Source organism: Dendrobates tinctorius, unplaced genomic scaffold, assembly GCF_039654945.1.
Source record: "Dendrobates tinctorius isolate UK_male_01 unplaced genomic scaffold, ASM3965494v1 ptg000232l, whole genome shotgun sequence".
Lineage (NCBI taxonomy): Eukaryota > Metazoa > Chordata > Amphibia > Anura > Dendrobatidae > Dendrobates > Dendrobates tinctorius.
In genome coordinates this window covers 18,994,771-19,014,334 of record NW_027361899.1, presented here as the reverse complement: position 1 = coordinate 19,014,334, position 19,564 = coordinate 18,994,771, and the positions used below count along the sequence as shown (strand labels likewise).

General features: G+C 45.3%; 1 protein-coding gene across 2 annotated transcripts in view; it reads left to right on the top strand.

The window, feature by feature from the left end:
- Positions 1–19,564, top strand: part of TP53BP2 (tumor protein p53 binding protein 2) — a 42,347-nt gene that overhangs the window by 21,168 nt on the left and 1,615 nt on the right. Inside the window, exons 6-17 of one of the 2 annotated variants that reach the window (XM_073556396.1) lie at positions 50–151; positions 1,434–1,608; positions 1,719–1,900; positions 5,492–5,656; positions 7,285–7,489; positions 7,756–7,866; positions 8,175–8,323; positions 9,106–9,517; positions 10,203–10,990; positions 11,548–11,685; positions 13,631–13,764; positions 14,036–14,202. In XM_073556396.1, the coding sequence (XP_073412497.1) occupies positions 50–151; positions 1,434–1,608; positions 1,719–1,900; positions 5,492–5,656; positions 7,285–7,489; positions 7,756–7,866; positions 8,175–8,323; positions 9,106–9,517; positions 10,203–10,990; positions 11,548–11,685; positions 13,631–13,764; positions 14,036–14,202 (2,728 nt within the window). Of the gene's footprint in view, positions 1–49; positions 152–1,433; positions 1,609–1,718; positions 1,901–5,491; positions 5,657–7,257; positions 7,490–7,755; positions 7,867–8,174; positions 8,324–9,105; positions 9,518–10,202; positions 10,991–11,547; positions 11,686–13,630; positions 13,765–14,035; positions 14,203–19,564 lie in introns of both variants that reach the window. The other variant, XM_073556395.1, reaches the window with a different exon arrangement.

The following is a 19,564-nucleotide window of genomic DNA, read 5'->3' as shown; positions in this document are numbered from 1 at the left end:
CAGCAAATAAGAAGAGCGCAGCAGTGACTGATTCCATTGCCTTAAATAGGTGAACGGCCCCAGAATGGACATGACTCTGGCTGAACTGCAGGAGATGGCAGCGAGACAACAGCAACAGATCGAGGCCCAGCAGCTAATGCTGGCCACAAAGGTACGTGAGTGCAGCAGCAGAATAGTGAGTGTAGCTCTGGAGTATAATACAGGATGTAACTCAGGATCAGTAATGTATGTACTCAGTGACTGCACCAGCAGAATAGTGAGTGCAGCTCTGCGGTATAACACAGGAGGTAACTCAGGTTCAGTAATGTATGTACACAGTGACTGCACCAGCAGAATAGTGAGTGCAGCTGTGGAGCATAATACAGGATGTAACTCAGGATCAGTAATGTGTGTACACAGTGACTGCACCAGCAGAATAGTGAGTGCAGCTCTTGGGTATAATACAGGAGGTAACTCCGGTTCAGTAATGTATTGTATGTACACAGTGACTGCACCAGCAGAATAGTGAGTGCTGCTGTGGCGCATAATACAGGATGTAACTCAGGATCAGTAATGTATGTACACAGTGAATGCACCAGCAGAATTGGGAGTGCAGCTCGTATAATACAGGATGTAACTGAGGATCAGTAATGTAATGTATGTACACAGTGACTGTACCAGCAGAATAGTGAGTGCAGCTCTGGAGGATAATACAGGATGTAACTCGGGATCAGTAATGTATGTACACAGTGACTGTACCAGCAGAATAGTGAGTGCAGCTCTGGAGGATAATACAGGATGTAACTCAGGATCAGTAATGTATGTACACAGTGACTGCACCAGCAGAATAGTGAGTGCTGTTGTGGCGCATAATACAGGATGTAACTCAGGATCAGTAATGTATGTACACAGTGAATGCACCAGCAGAATTGGGAGTGCAGCTCGTATAATACAGGATGTAACTGAGGATCAGTAATGTAATGTATGTACACAGTGACTGTACCAGCAGAATAGTGAGTGCAGCTCTGGAGGATAATACAGGATGTAACTCAGGATCAGTAATGTATGTACACAGTGACTGCACCAGCAGAATAGTGAGTGCTGCTGTGGCGCATAATACAGGATGTAACTCAGGATCAGTAATGTATGTACACAGTGAATGCACCAGCAGAATTGGGAGTGCAGCTCGTATAATACAGGATGTAACTGAGGATCAGTAATGTAATGTATGTACACAGTGACTGTACCAGCAGAATAGTGAGTGCAGCTCTGGAGTATAATACAGGATGTAACTCAGGATCAGTAATGTAATGTATGTACACATTGACTGCACCAGCAGAATAGTGAGTGCAGCTCTGGGGTATAATACAGGATGTAACTCAGGATCAGTAATGTGTGTACTGCTCACTATGATGGGGGTTTTGCTAATAACATGTTCCATGTGATAACTGTAGGAACAGCGTTTGAAGTACCTGAAGCAGCAGGATCAGCGTCAGCAGCAGCAGACCAGTGAGCAGGAAAAGCTGAAACGTCTTCGGGAGATTGCAGAAAACCAGGAGGCAAAGCTGAAGAAAGTGCGGGCATTGAAGGGTCACGTGGAGCAGAAGAGGCTCAGCAATGGCAGACTAGGTGAGCACCTATATGGATTCATTGCTCGTTGCTTCTTTTTCCATCTTTAGTAAATTTTGTGTAATTTCACCTGTTTAATAATCTTTTCTTCCTCTCCCATGTTGTTGCAGTGGAGGAAATTGAACAAATGAATAACATGTTCCAGCAGAAGCAGAAAGAGCTCATGGTGGCCGTGTCCAGAGTAGAAGAAATGAGCCGCCAGCTGGAAATGCTGAAGAATGGACGGATTGAGGGTTATCACGACAACCAGTCTGCCGTGGCCGAGCTTGATCGTCTCTACAAAGAGCTTCAGGTCAGTGATGGAGATGCGTTAATGTCCCATGGAATAGAGCTGCTGCTTCACCAACGCTTCTAGCCCAAATTAACGGGCAGTCATCCACGGCTTATACTAGTTGTCTACTTTGTGATTGGTGGGGATCCAAATTCTGAGACCCTCACATTATCCTGCTTTAGTGTTTCGTTCCCTTTGGGGTTTTTTTTGCACATTGAAAATTTGCTTCCATACACAGCCTGTGTCTGTCATTAAAGGAAGTTCATCAGATAGGGGGAGGAAAGTAGGACTCGCAGGCTTTCTCTGTGTGAGGTGGAGTAGCAGGATTCACAGGCTTCTCTGTGTGAGTGAGAGGAGCAGGACTCGCGGGCTTTCACTGAGTGCGTGGCAGGAGCAGGTCTCACAGGCTTTCACTGAGGGCGTGGCTGGAGCAGGACTCGCGGGCTTTCACTGAGTGTGTGGCTGGAGCAGGATTCGCAGGCTTTCACTGAGGGCGTGGCTGGAGCAGGTCTCGCAGGCTTTCACTGAGGGCGTGGCTGGAGCAGGTCTCGCAGGCTTTCACTGAGTGCGTGGCTGGAGCAGGTCTCGCAGGCTTTCACTGAGTGCGTGGCTGGAGCAGGACTCGCAGGCTTTCACTGAGGGCATGGCTGGAGCAGGACTCGCAGGCTTTCACTGAGGGCGTGGCTGGAGCAGGACTCGCAGGCTTTCACTGAGGGCGTGGCTGGAGCAGGACTCGCAGGCTTTCACTGAGGGCGTGGCTGGAGCAGGATTCGCAGGCTTTCACTGAGGGCGTGGCTGGAGCAGGACTCGCAGACTTTCACTGAGGGCGTGGCTGGAGCAGGACTCGCAGGCTTTCACTGAGGGCGTGGCTGGAGCAGGACTCGCAGGCTTTCACTGAGGGCGTGGCTGGAGCAGAGCTCAGGTTTCCCTTTGTGACCTAACAGCTATTAAACAACAATTTTTTTTCATGAAAATATTGAATTAAATTTGTGATAACTGTTGTCTCCGAGCTCAGTACCAGCCCTTCTTTTCAGTGGTGTCCTCATATACAGTGGCATGTAAAAGTTTTGGCACCTCTGATCAAAATAGTTATGAACAGTTAATAATGATGACAGAGTATACTCGTTGCTCGGGTTTTCCCGAGCATGCTCGGGTGTCCTCTGAGTATTTTGGAGTGCTCGGAGATTGTTTTCGTCATTTCATCTGCATGATTTGCGGCTGCTAAACAGCTTGAATACATGTGTGGAATGCCTGTTTATTAGGGAATTCCCACATGTATTCAGCCTGTTTACAAGTCGCAAATCATGCAGATTAGACAACGAAAACTAAATCTCCGAGCACGCCAAAATACTCGGAACACCCGAGCATGCTCAGGGAAACCCAAGCAACGAGTATACTCGCTCATCACTAACAGTTAAGCATGTTGAAGATGAAATGATCTCTAAAAGGGCTAAAGTGATAAATTTCCTTTGTATTTTAGGCAAAGACATGTATTCTCTTTTACATTTTAATAAATACATAAAGGAAAATGGGCCAATGCAAAAATTTGGGAACCATGCATTATTAGTACCTTGTAGCACCCCCTTTTTGCAAGTTTCACAGCTTGTAAACACTTTTTGTACCCAGAGAGTTTTTAACTTCTTGTTTTATAGATTTTCCTCCATTCTTCTTTGTAGAATTCCTCCGGTTCTGTGAGATTCCTGGGTCGTTTTTCTTTCTCTGCTATTTTGAGATCTAGCCACAGATTTTCAATTATGTCCAGATCAGGGGACTGTGAGGGCCATTGTAAAACTGTCAGCTTGCGCCTTTTGAGGTTGTCTGTTGTGGATTTTGCCGTGTGTTTAGGATCATTATCCATTTGTAGACGCCTTCAGCTTTTTACCTTCAGCTTTTTTACAGATGTTATGTTTGCATCAAGAATTTGTTGAAATTTTATTGAATCCATTCTTCCCTCTACCCGTGAAATGTTCCCCGTGCCATTGGCTGCAAAACAACACCAAAGCATGATTGATCCATCACCATGCTTAATGGTTGGCGAGATGTTCTTTACCTGAAATTCTGTGCTCTTTTATTTTCCCCACGCATACTTTTGAGCATTGTGGCCAAAGATTTCTATTTTAACCTCATCTGTCAACAGGACTTGTTTCCAAAATGCTTCAGGCTTCTTTAGATGTACTTTTGCATACTTCTCACGCTGAATTTTATGGTGAGGACGCAGGAGAGGTTTTCTTCTGATGACTCTTCCATTAAGGCCATACTTGTCCCGGTGTCTCTGAACAGTAGAACAATGTACCACAACTCCAGAGTCTGCTAAATCTTTCTGAAGGTCTTTTGCAGTCAAGCGGGGGTTCTGATTTGCTTCTCAAGCAATCCGGCGAGCAGCTCTTACTGAAATTTTGCTTGGTCTTCCAGACCTTATCTTGACCTCCACTGTTCCTAGTAACTGCCATATCTTACATTTCAAACTGAGGAAAGGGCAACTTGAAAACACTTTGCTATCTTCCTGTAGCTTTCTCCTGCTTTGTGGCCTCCACCAGTTCCATTCTCAGAGTACTAAGAAGCTGCTTAGAAGAACCCATGGCTGCTGTTTTTTGACACAAGGTTAGAAGAGGCTGGGTTTTTATAAACTGAGATATTTGCATTACCCGGCCTTTCCTAACGACTATAATGAAAAAACCGTAGCCCTGACGGGCTAATTAACGTCTGAAAGAAACCTTGGTCAAAATTATCTGAGAACACAAATCTCCAAGGGTGCCAAAAATGTTCATATGCACATTTTCCCTTTTGTAATTTTTACAATGTAAAAAATGACAATTTTATATATATATTTTTGCCAAAAAATGCAAAGGAAATGTGTTATCTTTAACGTTTAGTCCTTTTTAGATATCATTTCATCTTCAACTTGCTTAACTGTTCACAATAACAGTAATTTTGACCAGGGGTGCCCTAACTTTTACATGCCAATTTAGATTAAGACATGCCATATTAAAGGGATGTGTGACTATTCTACCACCCTGACAGCTATAACAAGTCAGGCATAATAATAATAATAATGCATGGTCACATAACTAGGGCGCTTCCTATTGACCGACAGCAGAGATCTTAAGAAATATAAGGAATTAAGTGACTAGGAAAATGGGATAAATGCTCATAAAAACATCAGGACGTCTCGGGTTAATAGTGGGATGGTTCATTGTCTGCGGGGTACCCCACTCTTTAATGGCTGCTAGCACCAGGAGTGGGTCTGGAACGTGTCTGCACTGTATGGGTGGGCTATTGATGTAATTTCTCCTGAATATAAGGTTTTTATTTGGACCCCCAGCTCCCACCGTGTTCAGATCAGACACTTTTTCACCCCCCAGAAAAACATCCAGAATTGGTGCAGCCTGTGTCGGTCTGGGAGATGGCCGTTATTCTTAGCCCCGTAATTGCTGGGTGCTCGCGCCTCTGTGGTTTGGCGATCCCACAATATCCCCCGTATAGGTAGATTTCAGGGTTTTTCAGGAAATGAAGCTGTGCTCGGCCTGGACGATTAGCATGCAGGGCTTCGCTTCGCCCGTCTTTTTGGAGCTCCTCCGTCTTAAGTGTTTGTCGTTGTGTGACTCCATTCAGTTGAGGAACAAGCTGAATCAGGAGCAGAATGCCAAACTGCAGCAGCAGCGGGAGAGCCTGAACAAGCGCAACTCCGAGGTGGCCGCCATGGACAAGCGTGTGACCGAGCTGCGGGACCGGCTCTGGAAGAAGAAAGTGGCTCTGCAGCAGAAGGAGAACGTCCCAGTAAGTGCCGCACCGTGAGAACATCTTGTGGTGACCCCCCCCCCCGCCCTGCGCTGCCTCCCTAATGAACTCCCACTCATTAATTAAAGGGACACTAAACCTGTAGCACTGTTCGCCTCCTATTAATAACCTCCCTAGAATAGATCCTGACGAGTTCCCATGCCTTCATTTACATATGTCCTGGTTAATAATAAGCCGCGCTCGTCTATAAATCAGCGCGGGTGTAGGGCGTGTGGCCCTGGGGATAATGTATTTGGCTATTTGCAGCCGTCCTGATATACCGCGGCGGGTTCACATGTCGGCTCGTGTGCTTGTGTTGTGCGGCCTCCACCTTGCCGCCTGGCAGTTCTTTGGCGGCAGTGTGTTTTTGTTTTTCATGCCCGGTGAAGGGCGAAATGACGGTGAACGGGCGCAGAAAGCACTGCTGTGAATGGCACCACATGCACAAAAGGCAACTACATCTGCTGTGTGATGTGTATGGGGCTCCTCCATAGACCCGTTCTCATATTTTGTCCCTTTATGTGTTAAAGGGGTTTACTTAAGCTTTAAGGTGGTATCCGGTGCCATCCAGAGCCGCTCACTTCCGATGTGGTGGTTTCCTTGTCGTCACCGCTCACTTTTGCCAGATAACCGCTCATAATCCTTTAATTTCTGCACATTGTGCTTCAGTTCTCCCTATTTTCAAGATCTCTGCTTGCTTTCAGTTAATTGCTGTAGACGGCTTTATTATCTGTCCAGTGGGAAAGTGATCATTGTGGATCGCGATGCTAGGACCCACTACGTTTTTCGGTATCGAGATCACCCCCATTCTATTTAGGCCTCAAGACTTTGCGTACACCTTAGATGGTCGTCCGATCCCCCTGAGAGGAATTTGGCTGACTTTAGTCTATGTATCAAGAGCATTTGAAGATAGCCAAGCAGCGCACTGCACTCGGTCAGAATTGAGCAGCAGGTCGCACGTGCAACCAGATGCCTCCGAAGAGAATCGGCTGAATGGCCACATTGCATAATACCCCTCTTCAGGAAATCGGTGGGGTTTCAAGCAGCCGGTCCCACACCGATCTAACAGTTACTTGTCCAGTGAATAGTTGGTCTACGTTATGAGAAGTTACCCGCCTGCAGTCCAGGTTGTGTACAGTTTGTGATTGAGGCAATACATAATTGCAACAAACCCTCAGATGTTCTTCTTTTTCACTGACTGCAAGCAGAGACCTTGAAATCAGATGTTAATTTCCCAGACCCTCACTATTAGAAACTTGCATAATTTTCCATTATGCAATGATTTCTCTGTGCTGAATCCGGGCTGAGAGGGTCGGGGGGGCCATCCAGAGGATGTGCGTCGTTCTGCCAGCTGCAGATGTATAGGCGGGGGGCACATACATTACTGGGCTGTCTGCCAATCATCTGCGTCCCCGGCTGACGGTGTTCTCCCCACTCTGAGTGCAGCGTAGATGTGTAATCAGCTTCTGATCGGTTATATTGGCCGGGTATTTGCCTGCTTTGCCGGCCCTCGCCCATCATGCATGCCGCCATCTTCTGCATTGTTGCCTTATTTTTTTTTTTTTTTGGGTTGAATACCTTGCCACCTCTCTTCAATTTAGATTTCATCTGACGGGAATATACCTCAGCAGGTAGCGGGCGGTTCCAGCAGAGTGGCGGCTGTCGGCCCTTACATCCAGTCCGCCACCATGCCACGTCTGCCTTCGAGGCCCGACCTGCTGGTGAAACCTCCATACACCGAGGGCCCTGCAACCACACAAGTGCCTGACGTGCCGCTGAAGTCCCAGACCTTGCCCAACATGAAGACTGCGTCCCAGGGCAAAGCGCCATCCGGTAATTATTCATCCTGCTGCAAATAATCCGCCCCGATGTTAAAGGGAAGGTATCAGCAAAGTGACACTATCCTGAACTCGTCCTGCAGAGACAACGCAGCTACGATATAGTGACCCTGTCCCTTTAATAATACCCGCTCTGCCGTGCCCACCCTGCGTCTCTATAGATCACATCCAGATGCACAATGGATCCAGTGTTTGTCTCGAGGCCCTCTGACAGCTGAAGTGCGCTTTGTGCTGATGTTCTTGTCTCCTTGTTTTTGCCAGGGGCGGGAATTCACAACATCAAACCTCAGCTGCAGCCTGGCACCGAATGGAGCGCTGTAAATGGCAACGGCCAGGGACCAACGAAGGGCGCCCCGAATACCACCACGCCAGGTGAGTCCCCAGAGCAATGCATTACAGCCTGTATGCCGCTCACAGTGGGGTCCACTCAGTGCAGGGGTCCGTTTTATGGCTCTGAATATCGGTGTCTGGACACGCCACAGCACGTAGTCTTCACTGATCGCTTCTTACTTATTACGCCGACCATAGATCTAAGTGAGGACGGAGGCTAAAAGTCAAAGGTTTGGGAATATTTGCACCCACTATATAACAGCTGGTGACCATAGATAGTCAGGATGGTGAGAGTCTGCGCCCAGATTCCCGCTGTCTGGTCACCTGTATCTGATCCCTGCGCTTTCCAGCTCCAGACATTGACCCGACTGTGAGGGATAAAGAAAAGAAGACGAGACCCAACTCAATGTTCGACTCCGTCCATCTGCTGCCGACACCACACAATTTTGGGACACTGAGGAAAAATCAGAGCAGCGAAGACCTCCTGCGAGACGCCCAGGTGGGTTTTCCATACTGTGATTTTGAATCATCCAGAAAACTCCCTTAAAGGGGGATACCACCAACATATAATATAATATGTAAAAATGTTTGAACAGTGGGATCTCCGGCCACTGATCCCAAGAAAAGGGTTGTGTTGGAGCAGTAGTGACCATGTGTGACCGCCGCTCCCACACACTGTGATTGCAGCAGTGCTCACACCTATCCTGCTGCTACATTCACATGGGAGGGACACAGGATCCCCAATCTGGGAATTTTGAGGGGTCCCAAATGTGGGACACACACAGATGCTACGTTTATCAAATGGGGCTCCCAACGATCATTCCTGCAGATTGGCGGCTCTAGCCCACCTGCTATCAACCCTCTGTAATGCCAAACTTATACATGGCGGTGAACAGGAGCGCCACCATGCAGAGAAAAACTGCGCCCCCTCCATGCTAAAGACTTATAGGGGTGTCGCTTGTGGGACCCCACCCAATTGATCTGTAAACAATGTCATATCCAAATGATACAGTATCACTTACCGAGGGTACAAGACCCCTTTAATTGGATAAACTGTTATTGCACAGAGCATGTTGCTCCGTCCTATGATTATAAAAGCCCCCTCCAATCCCTTTAAGAAAACAGCGCCACTCCTGTCCGCAGGTTGTGTGCAGTATTGTGGCAGAGTAGCCACACTGAACACAATCGGCGATCGAGAGTGATAGATGAAGGCCGCCATTGTAAATCCTTGTTTCATATAATTATATCGCTCTAAATAATCAAAATGTTTGTAACCTACAGACTAGTAAAAATGTGACGAAGGTGCCACCGCCGGTCCCTTCCAAACCCAAGCAGATAAACCTGCCTTATTATGGCCAAGCCGCTTCGTCACCGCCCGCCATTGAATCAAAGACTGACGTCCCAAGTAAGACCCCAGCTGCCGACAAGCAAAAGGGAGCAGCTCCGCAGAGGGTCCCTGCGCCTCCCAGGGAGGAGACCCCTCCTCCAGCCAAGACTGAGACTCCACCTGCACTGGCAGTGCGTCCATTCACACCACAACCAGTAAAGGAGCCGCCACCGCCGTTCCGCAAGCCTCAGACGGTGGCTGCCAGCTCTATCTATTCCATGTACACCCAGCATCAGAAGCCGGGCAAAAACTACAGTGTGCACGGAGCCCTGAGCCGAGCGCAGACCCGGCCGCACTACCCCAGCGGTAAGTCTACTGCTTTTCTGCCGGTAAATATGAACACTTCTGATTCAAGATCTCCGCTTGCTTTTAATGAATGGCTCCAATCCAGAGGCTGAGCACCTGTCCAGCTCAGGGTGTATTTACATGGCTTGTTCTTTGCTTTTTTATAACCCTTTACCTATATGGAAAATTTCCGTTTTTGTGTTTTGTTTTTTTGTTTTCCTTTCCTTTCTTTTTCGGTCCACATAGACGTATGAGGTCTTGGCTTTTGCAGGACGAGTCGTACTTTTGAATATCATTTAGTTTACCACACTGTGTATTTAAAAACAGGAAAAAGGTGTTTCAGTCCTCTTCCCCTTTCTCTTCTGACATTGTTTTTTTGGGAATTGTTTTCACGTTGTACATTGTGTGGTAAAATTGACCAGGAATCACGATTATCCAGGTCAGTATGATAACGGCGATACCAAACTTGTCCAACTCTTTATTATTTTACTAGTGAAATATAAAATATTGTAAAAAAGAAAAAAAAAAATTAGATTTTTTTTTTGCGGGAAGACACTGAGCTCTGCTGTCTCCATAACCCCAATTGAAATGGATGTTTGGGAAACAGCAGAGCTCAGTCACACCCAGCTGTTTCCGCAGCTTCACCTCCAGCGGTCAGCGCCTCTGTGGACCTGTTGAATCTAATGGCACCTTATCTTTTATTCAGTGTATGGTAAACCAGTGATCGGTGGAGGAACCACTCAGAATCAGCAGAACGGGAGCCTGTCCACAGACGGTACCCAGGTAGATAGTAAATCGGGCAGTCCAGAGCCCGAGACGGAGGTCCCCGCATCTGGTAACGAGACCCAAGAGAATGAAAGGATCCCACGTCCGCTGAGTCCGACGAAACTCCTTCCATTCTTATCCAACCCATACCGCAACCAGAGTGACGCCGACCTGGAGGCCCTCAGGAAGAAGCTCTACAATGCCCCCCGGCCTCTGAAGAAAAGGAGCTCCATCACCGAACCCGAGGGACCAAACGGCCCAAATATTCAGAAGCTCCTGTACCAGAGGACGACTCTGGCCGCCATGGAGACTATCTCTACCCCTAAACAGACTACGGTCACCTCCATCTCAGAGAATTCTGCAGAAGCGACCCAGGTATCGGCAGACATAGACACTGAGGTCTCCTCGGACACCTCTTCTACTCTACACGTCATGGACGTGGCTCCTCTGGAGGAGGATGTGATGATGTTCCCTGAGGACATTGATCTCCTGTCGCCATCGCTGGGTCCTGACAGTATACCTGAGGGCATTCCCTTTGAGGTTATCCCACCTCCTCCTGTGGAAATAGAGCTGAGTCCAGAGCTGCCACCACCTCCTGAAGACTACGTAGAGGAATACCCGCCTTATCCTCCACCTCCCTATCCCACCGCCGGAGATCAGGACATCGTGGTGGAGGATAGCAGTAACCTGAGCCCCCCGGAGATCACTGGGCAGTTCTCCCTCCCTCCAGTAAGTATTGGATGAGTGCACATTAGAGTGGGTCTAAATTATTCTCAGGATCGTGGTCCAGTGGCCACATCAGTAGTCCGAGATCACCAGACCAGCATCCCCGGGCCGTCTTCGTATCAGGGCGCCTGCTACGACCATGATGTGTGACAACGATGACGTCACACCAGGCCGACTAATCTGAGGAGGTGCAGGAGATGCTTCCTGGTCTCTAGTCCGGTGGCTGTGGTACCAGTGTGACCTCTGATCCAGATTCCTGCAAATCTTTTTCTCAATTTTTGTTTTTACAGCTTCTATGCAGATCTGTGTCTCCATGGTTACAGACTACAAACATCTTGTGTAGTCAGTTCCTGTGGTCATACTCCCCTACTTTTTATTAAAGGGGTATTTCAGACTTGGGCATTGTCACGTTGACCCGGAGTCTGACATAGGTGCGATGTGTAGACCAATATGGCCTATGGGGCAGTTTGGGAATACCCACTTTTTTAGGTTGGGCATAGGTAATGGGTGATAATTGTCAATGTAATAGGGCGCTTACATGTCACCTTTCTCATGTATAGGGTAAAAGGACAAACCTGAGGAAGAACGGCTCGGAGAGGATCAATCACGGCATGAGGGTCAGGTTTAACCCCCTGGCTCTGCTCCTCGACTCCTCACTGGAAGGAGAGTTTGACCTCGTCCAGAGAATAATCTATGAAGTAAGTGATGAGACATCCTCCATGGGTGTCATAGGGGAGCGACGGATCCTCCCACCATATGAATCGGATGTTTGTGATGTCGGACAGGTTACATTTCTACAGCAAGGTTTTTGGGACCATGAGAGAAGTTAAAAGTGCTGTGAAATTGCAAAGAAAAAGTGCAATTTTTTTTTTTTTTTTTTTTTTACCATGTTCACTAAACGCTAAAACTTGACCTACCAGGATGATTTAAAAGAAAAAAGAAAGTCGCCATTTTCTGATACCCGCTGCGTCTCCATTTTTGGTGATCTGGGGCTGGGTGAGGGCTTAGTTTTTGCACGCCGAGCTGATGGTTTTATTGATACCATTTTGGTGTAGATCTTTTGATCACCCGTTATTGCATTTAAATACGAAAAAGGAAAGCGGTTGGTCCAGCTTGAAGTCCATAATACAACGATATGAAAAAAAAAAATTTAAATCTTTATTTCAATAAGTTTGAAAGTGTGAGTGATCAGAAAAGAGAAGTGCAAGCGGAAAAGCCCTGGTAACCACGTTTAAGAACGCATTGTGTTAAAAAACGGGTCTGGTTCCTCTATATGATCCTCCTTGCCAATGTCCCTCCTCTAATTTCATCAGGTGGTATTTTTCTATTTTTCGGCTGGTTTCTTTTTCTTGTTACAAGTTGCTTTTTAATGCAATGTTGTGGCGACCAAAAGAAAAAAATATAATTATGGCTTTTTTTTATTTTCCCTCACATTTTTATGGGTCAGATTAATTCTTTTTATATCTTGGTAGATCAGGCAATTCTGAACATGGTGATACCGAATATGTATTTATTTTTATTTATTTTGAATGGGGAGTGATTTAAACTTAAATTTTTTCAATATTTTTAAAAAATTTTTTTTTACTGGTTTCATTAATCTCCACGGCAGACTAGAAACTGCGATCATCTGATCGCATGTGCTACACACATCGCGATGCTTCAAGATTTTGATGTTCATCTCCTATGAGTTTGGTGCGGCACTCGTAGCAATCCAGCAATGACAACTACAGGGGTCTCTTGCGGACCTCGGGGGGCTGTCATGCTAACCCATTAACAAGTCATGTGACACAGGCGCCAGTGGCCGGGGTTTGTGACGCACTTCCGGCGTGATCATGTTATAAATATTCCGCTTCCGTTTGACAGCGGCATATAACATGTTAAGAGCCGCAGGTGGATCGCCCGCGGCTGTTAGGGGCACATGTCAGCTGAAAAAAATCAGCTGACATGTGCCAGAAAAGTAGTGGACTCATTGCCGAAGGCAACCTTGAATGTACCTATTCGTCGTCAGTTGTAAAGGGGTTAAGAGACACGCAGGGACGTGGGTTTATAGCAGGAAGAAGTCTCCATGGAATATGTTGCACAGTGACTCTTGGCTTTGTTGCAATGCCAAAATCCACATCAAAGTTGGCACGTGATGTCTGTGGATTTGGTCACAGACTTTTTGTGAAATTCGCAGCGTGGAGGAGAGAAGCCACGTGTGGACTGTCACTACGAATTAAATCTATTGCTTTGTGAAATCCGTGGCCACATACGCACCAAAATCTGCAATAAAGTTTCCCACAGATTTTGGTGCAGATTTTACGATACGTTACACTTTATTGATTCCGAGGGAAATTATATCCAGTTTGCATTCACTTTCTGGCTGGAGACAACTCGGGTGTGAACAGACGGCTATGTGGTGAGACCCCCGCTGGCCGGTTATGTCATCCCTGCCCTGCAGCCAGATATTATACATATAATTAGAGACCCCCCTTATTAGTTTCGTCCGCTGAATGCGGCCCTTGTCCCTCCGCTCATTACCGCGGTCGTCGTCCCTTCGCTTTGATGGATGAGGTCTATTGTGCTGATGACTCCTCCGCTCTGGATTTCTGCCCAGTGACTGTGGCACTAATGTTCTATCTCCTCCATCATCCTCATCTGCAGGTGGAAGACCCCAGTCAGCCCAACGACGAGGGGATCACAGCCCTCCACAACGCCGTCTGCGCCGGCCACACCGAGATCGTCAAGTTCCTCGTACAGTTCGGAGTGAACGTGAACGCGGCAGACAGCGACGGCTGGTGAGTCCCAACTTCTGCTCACATTAAAGGGGTCATCAGAAACCCTTCCCGATTTAGAGCCCTGAGAGCACTTATTGAGCACTACCCCACTCCCGTGGCCACCACGTGACTCAGACCCCCGGCCAGATTGGATCAGTGGTAGAAAAAGATGGTGTCCTAAGAAATAGAAATGTTGAACCACTGAGAGTCTGGATGATGTAGGAGAGATGTTCTAGTTTTGGGGGGGTTTCTGTGGCGGCTTCTGTAGATTTCTCCTCTGTGTCGCCGTCAGGACCCCGCTGCACTGCGCCGCCTCCTGCAACAACGTTCAGGTGTGTAAGTTCCTGGTGGAGTCTGGAGCCGCCGTGTTCGCCATGACCTACAGCGACCGTCAGACGGCGGCAGACAAGTGCGAGGAGATGGAGGAGGGCTACAGCCAGTGCTCCCAGTTCCTGTACGGTACGTACCAGACAATCCGACCGGCCACATGGAAGAAATCATTCCAGGAGACGACACTTAAGGAGCTTTCATTTAACATTTTCTAAAATGCATATATCTTGTTTTTATTAAATACAATTTATTAAAGAATTTACAGTGAATGACTTCTGCTGGATGCAGAATGAGTTAACTGAGAATCCATCACGGAGTTTGCAAATTTTTTTTTTTTTTTTTAAACTGTCATTTTACTTAGCTTAAAAGAAAGCTGAGCAGAACATTGTGGCCACAAGTCAGCTGAGAGGAGCTCACTTACAGGTTCTCAGTTAACTCATTTCACAGCCAGCAAAGTGCAGTGAAACAAAAAAGCCTGTAATCGCCAAAGAGTGCATCATTTTTAATGCCTCCCGCTTGTAAAAATATTGGGCCCAATATACATGCATTTAATAAGTAAAAAAATGTTAATAACCTTTAAAAGGGGAAATGGCCGCTTAAACCGGATCCCTATAATTTCAGTGATGAGAGATTTTGTGGACACAGCCCAGCTCAGAGTAGAAAAACATGGCTGCTCTAGGCCAGAGACAGCGCCACATCTGCTCACAGGTGGTATTGCAGGACCCTAAGCTGTAATACCAAATACAACCCATGGGTCAGGGTGGCGCTGTTTTCACTCAGAAGAAACGTAACCATTATTTCTGCAGGATTAAGTCTTGCAGAAATTAATGTTTTTATTCCTTGACAACAAGCAAATGATGAAGAATAAAAACCCAAGGAATATAAGAAAGCGAAGCTGCTCTTTATTCCGGGCGGGACGATGAGGCTTTGATCCTCATGGTGCGAGCCTCCGTGTGAGGCTGGTCGGGGGATGTTCCTCCCCTCCTGCCCGCAGGTTACACATTGGCGGCCGCTGCTGTAGACGGATTACGATGAACGCCTGGAATGTGACAGATTATAGGGCTCCTCGCACTGCTCCGGGCTGAGAAAATAATAGTCTGCGCTGATGAGATTACTCAGAGGCGAACACACATTAACCCTGTGCGGCCGGGTCTGCAAGTCACTGACGAGGCCACAGATTATTAGTATAGTGGCAAGGTGCGCCCCGAACACTGCCCATACACAGGGGTCCCTCATATCGGGGGGAAATATGGAAAGTTTCATATAAACCCTAATGCGCCAACGTGCAGGACACAAGGGTCCAACCAGAGTCCGGTACATGACCTCCTACCAGCGAGCGAGGCTGCACCCAGCAAAGGCCATGCAGTTACAAAAGTGAGGGCCAATGTGGAGTAGTAGTTATATTCTTGTACATAGGAGCAGTATTATAGTAGTTATATTCTTGTATATAGGAGCAGTATTATAGTAGTTATATTCTTGTACATAGGGGCAGTATTATAGTTATATTCTTGTATATAGGAGCAGTATTATAGTAGTTATATTCTTGTACATAGGGGCAGTATTATAGTAGTTATATTCTTGTATATAGGAGCAGTATTATAGTAGTTATATTCTTGTACATAGGGGCAGTATTATAGTAGTTATATTCTTGTATATAGGAGCAGTATTATAGTAGTTATATTCTTGTACATAGGGGCAGTATTTTAGTAGTTATATTCATGTACATAGGGGCAGTATTATAGTAGTTATATTCTTGTATATAGGAGCAGTATTATAGTAGTTATATTCTTGTACATAGGGACAGTATTATAGTAGTTATATTCTTTTACATAGGGGCAGTATTATAGTAGTTATATTCTTGTATATAGGAGCAGTATTATAGTAGTTATATTCTTGTACATAGGGGCAGTATTATAGTAGTTATATTCTTGTATATAGGGGGCAGGATTATAGTAGTTATATTCTTGTACATAGGGGACGGTATTATAGTAGTTATACTCTTGTACATATGGGACGGTATTATAGTAGTTATACTCTTGTACATAGGGGACGGTATTATAGTAGTTATACTCTTGTACATAGGGGACGGTATTATAGTAGTTATATTCTTGTACATAGGGGCAGTATTATAGTAGTTATATTGTATATAGGAGCAGTATTATAGTAGTTATATTCTTGTACATAGGAGCAGTATTATAGTAGTTATATTATTGTACATAGGGGCAGTATTATAGTAGTTATATTCTTGTATATACAGTGCCTACAAGTAGTATTCAACCCCCTGCAGATTTAGCAGGTTTGATAAGATGCAAATAAGTTAGAGCCTTCAAACTTCACACAAGAGCAGGATTTATTAACAGATGCATAAATCTTACAAACCAAAAAGTTATGTTGCTCAGTTAAATTTTAATAAATTTTAAACATAAAAGTGTGGGTCAATTATTATTCAACCCCTAGGTTTAATATTTTGTGGAATAACCCTTGTTTGCAATTACAGCTAATAATCGTCTTTTATAAGACCTGATCAGGCCGGCACAGGTCTCTGGAGTTATCTTGGCCCACTCCTCCATGCAGATCTTCTCCAAGTTATCTAGGTTCTTTGGGTGTCTCATGTGGACTTTAATCTTGAGCTCCTTCCACAAGTTTTCAATTGGGTTAAGGTTAGGAGACTGACTAGGCCACTCCAACCAACACCTTGATTTTTTCCCTCTTGAACCAGGCCTTGGTTTTCTTGGCTGTGTGCTTTGGGCCGTTGTCTTGTTGGAAGACGAAATGACGACCCATCTTAAGATCCTTGATGGAGGAGCGGAGGTTCTTGGCCAAAATCTCCAGGTAGGCCGTGCTATCCATCTTCCCATGGATACGGACCAGATGGCCGGGCCCCTTGGCTGAGAAACAGCCCCACAGCATGATGCTGCCACCACCATGCTTGACTGTAGGGATTGTATTCTTGTGGTCGTATGCAGTGCCATCCAGTCTCCAAACGTCACGTGTGTGGTTGGCACCAAAGATCTCGATCTTGGTCTCATCAGACCAGAGAACCTTGAACCAGTCTGTCTCAGAGTCCTCCAAGTGATCATGAGCAAACTGTAGACGAGCCTTGACATGACGCTTTGAAAGTAAAGGTACCTTACGGGCTCGTCTGGAACGGAGACCATTGCGGTGGAGTACGTTACTTATGGTATTGACTGAAACCAATGTCCCCACTGCCATGAGATCTTCCCGGAGCTCCTTCCTTGTTGTCCTTGGGTTAGCCTTGACTCTTCAGACAAGCCTGGCCTCGGCACGGGAGGAAACTTTCAAAGGCTGTCCAGGCCGTGGAAGGCTAACAGTAGTTCCATAAGCCTTCCACTTCCGGATGATGCTCCCAACAGTGGAGACAGGTAGGCCCAACTCCTTGGAAAGGGTTTTGTACCCCTTGCCAGCCTTGTGACCCTCCACGATCTTGTCTCTGATGGCCTTGGAATGCTCCTTTGTCTTTCCCATGTTGACCATGTATGAGTGCTGTTCACAAGTTTGGGGAGGGTCTTAAATAGTCAGAAAAGGCTGGAAAAAGAGATAATTAATCCAAACATGTGAAGCTCATTGTTCTTTGTGCCTAAAATACTTGTTAATACTTTAGGGGAACCAAACAGAATTCTGGTGGTTTGAGGGGTTGAATAATAAATGACCCTCTGAATAAACTTTTCACAATTTAAAAAAAAATTAAACAAAGAAATAACATTCTTTTTTGCTGCAGTGCATTTCACACTTCCAGGCTGATCTACAGTCCAAATGTCACAATGCCAAGTTAATTCCGAATGTGTAAACCTGCTAAATCTGCAGGGGGTTGAATACTACTTGTAGGCACTGTAGGAGCAGTATTATAGTAGTAATATTATTGTACATAGGGGCAGTATTATAGTAGTTATATTGTATATAGGAGCAGTATTATAGTAGCTATATTCTTGTAAATAGGGGGCAGGATTATAGTAGTTATATTCTTGTACATAGGGGGCAGTATTATAGTAGTTATATTCTTGTACATAAGGGCAGTATTATAGTAGTTATATTCTTGTACATAGGGGGCAGTATTAGTTATATTCCTGTAAATAGGGGGCAGTATTATATTAGTTATATTCTTGTACATAGGAGCAGTATTATAGTAGTTATATTCTTGTACATAGGAGCAGTATTATAGTAGTTACATTCTTGTACATAGGCGCAGTATTATAGTAGTTATATTGTATATAGGAGCAGTATTATAGTAGTTACATTCTTGTACATAGGAGCAGTATTATAGTAGTTACATTCTTGTACATAGGCGCAGTATTATAGTAGTTATATTGTATATAGGAGCAGTATTATAGTAGTTATATTCTTGTAAATAGGAGCAGTATTATAGTAGTTATATTCTTGTACATAGGGGCAGTATTGTAGTTATATTATTGTACATAGAGGTAGTATTATAGTAGTTATATTATTGTACATAGGGGCAGTATTATAGTTGTTATATTCTTGTACATAGGGGGCAGTATTAGTTATATTCTTGAACATAGGGGACAGTATTATAGTAGTTATATTCTTGTACATAGGGGCAGTATTATAGTAGTTATATTCTTGTACATAGGGGGCAGTATTATATTCTTGTACATAGGGGACAGTATTATAGTAGTTATATTCTTGTACATAGGAGCAGTATTATAGTAGTTATATTCTTGTACATGGGGGGCAGTATTAGTTACATTCTTGTACATAGGGGCAGTATTATAGTAGTTATATTCTTGTACATAGGGGGCAGTATTAGTTATATTCTTGTACATAGGGGACAGTATTATAGTAGTTATATTCTTGTACATAGGAGCAGTATTATAGTAGTTATATTCTTGTACATGGGGGGCAGTATTAGTTACATTCTTGTACATAGGGGCAGTATTATAGTAGTTATATTCTTGTAAATAGGAGCAGTATTATAGTAATAGTCTTGTACATAAGGGCAGTATTATAGTAGTTATGTTATTGTACATAGGGGCAATATTATAGTAGTTATATTGTATATAGGAGCAGTATTATAGTTGATATATTCTTGTACATAGGGGCAGTATTATAGTAATTATTGACTTCAACCCAAAAATATTTCACGAATCCGTTCATTCCTCAACCAAAAATCTGCAAAAACCCTAGTCCATGCCCTCATCATCTCTCGCCTTGACTACGCAACCTCCTGCTCAGTGGCCTCCCCTCGAACACTCTCGCACCCCTCCAATCTATTCTAAACTCTGCTGCCCGACTAATCCACCTGTCCCCCCGCTATTCCCCAGCTTCTCCCCTTTGTCAATCCCTTCACTGGCTCCCCATTGCCCAGAGACTCCAGTACAAAACCCTAACCATGACATACAAAACCATCCACAACCTGGCTCCTCCATACATCTGTGACCTCGTCTCCCGGTACTTTCCTGCACGCAACCTCCGATCCTCACAAGATCTCCTTCTCTACTCCCCTCTTATCTCC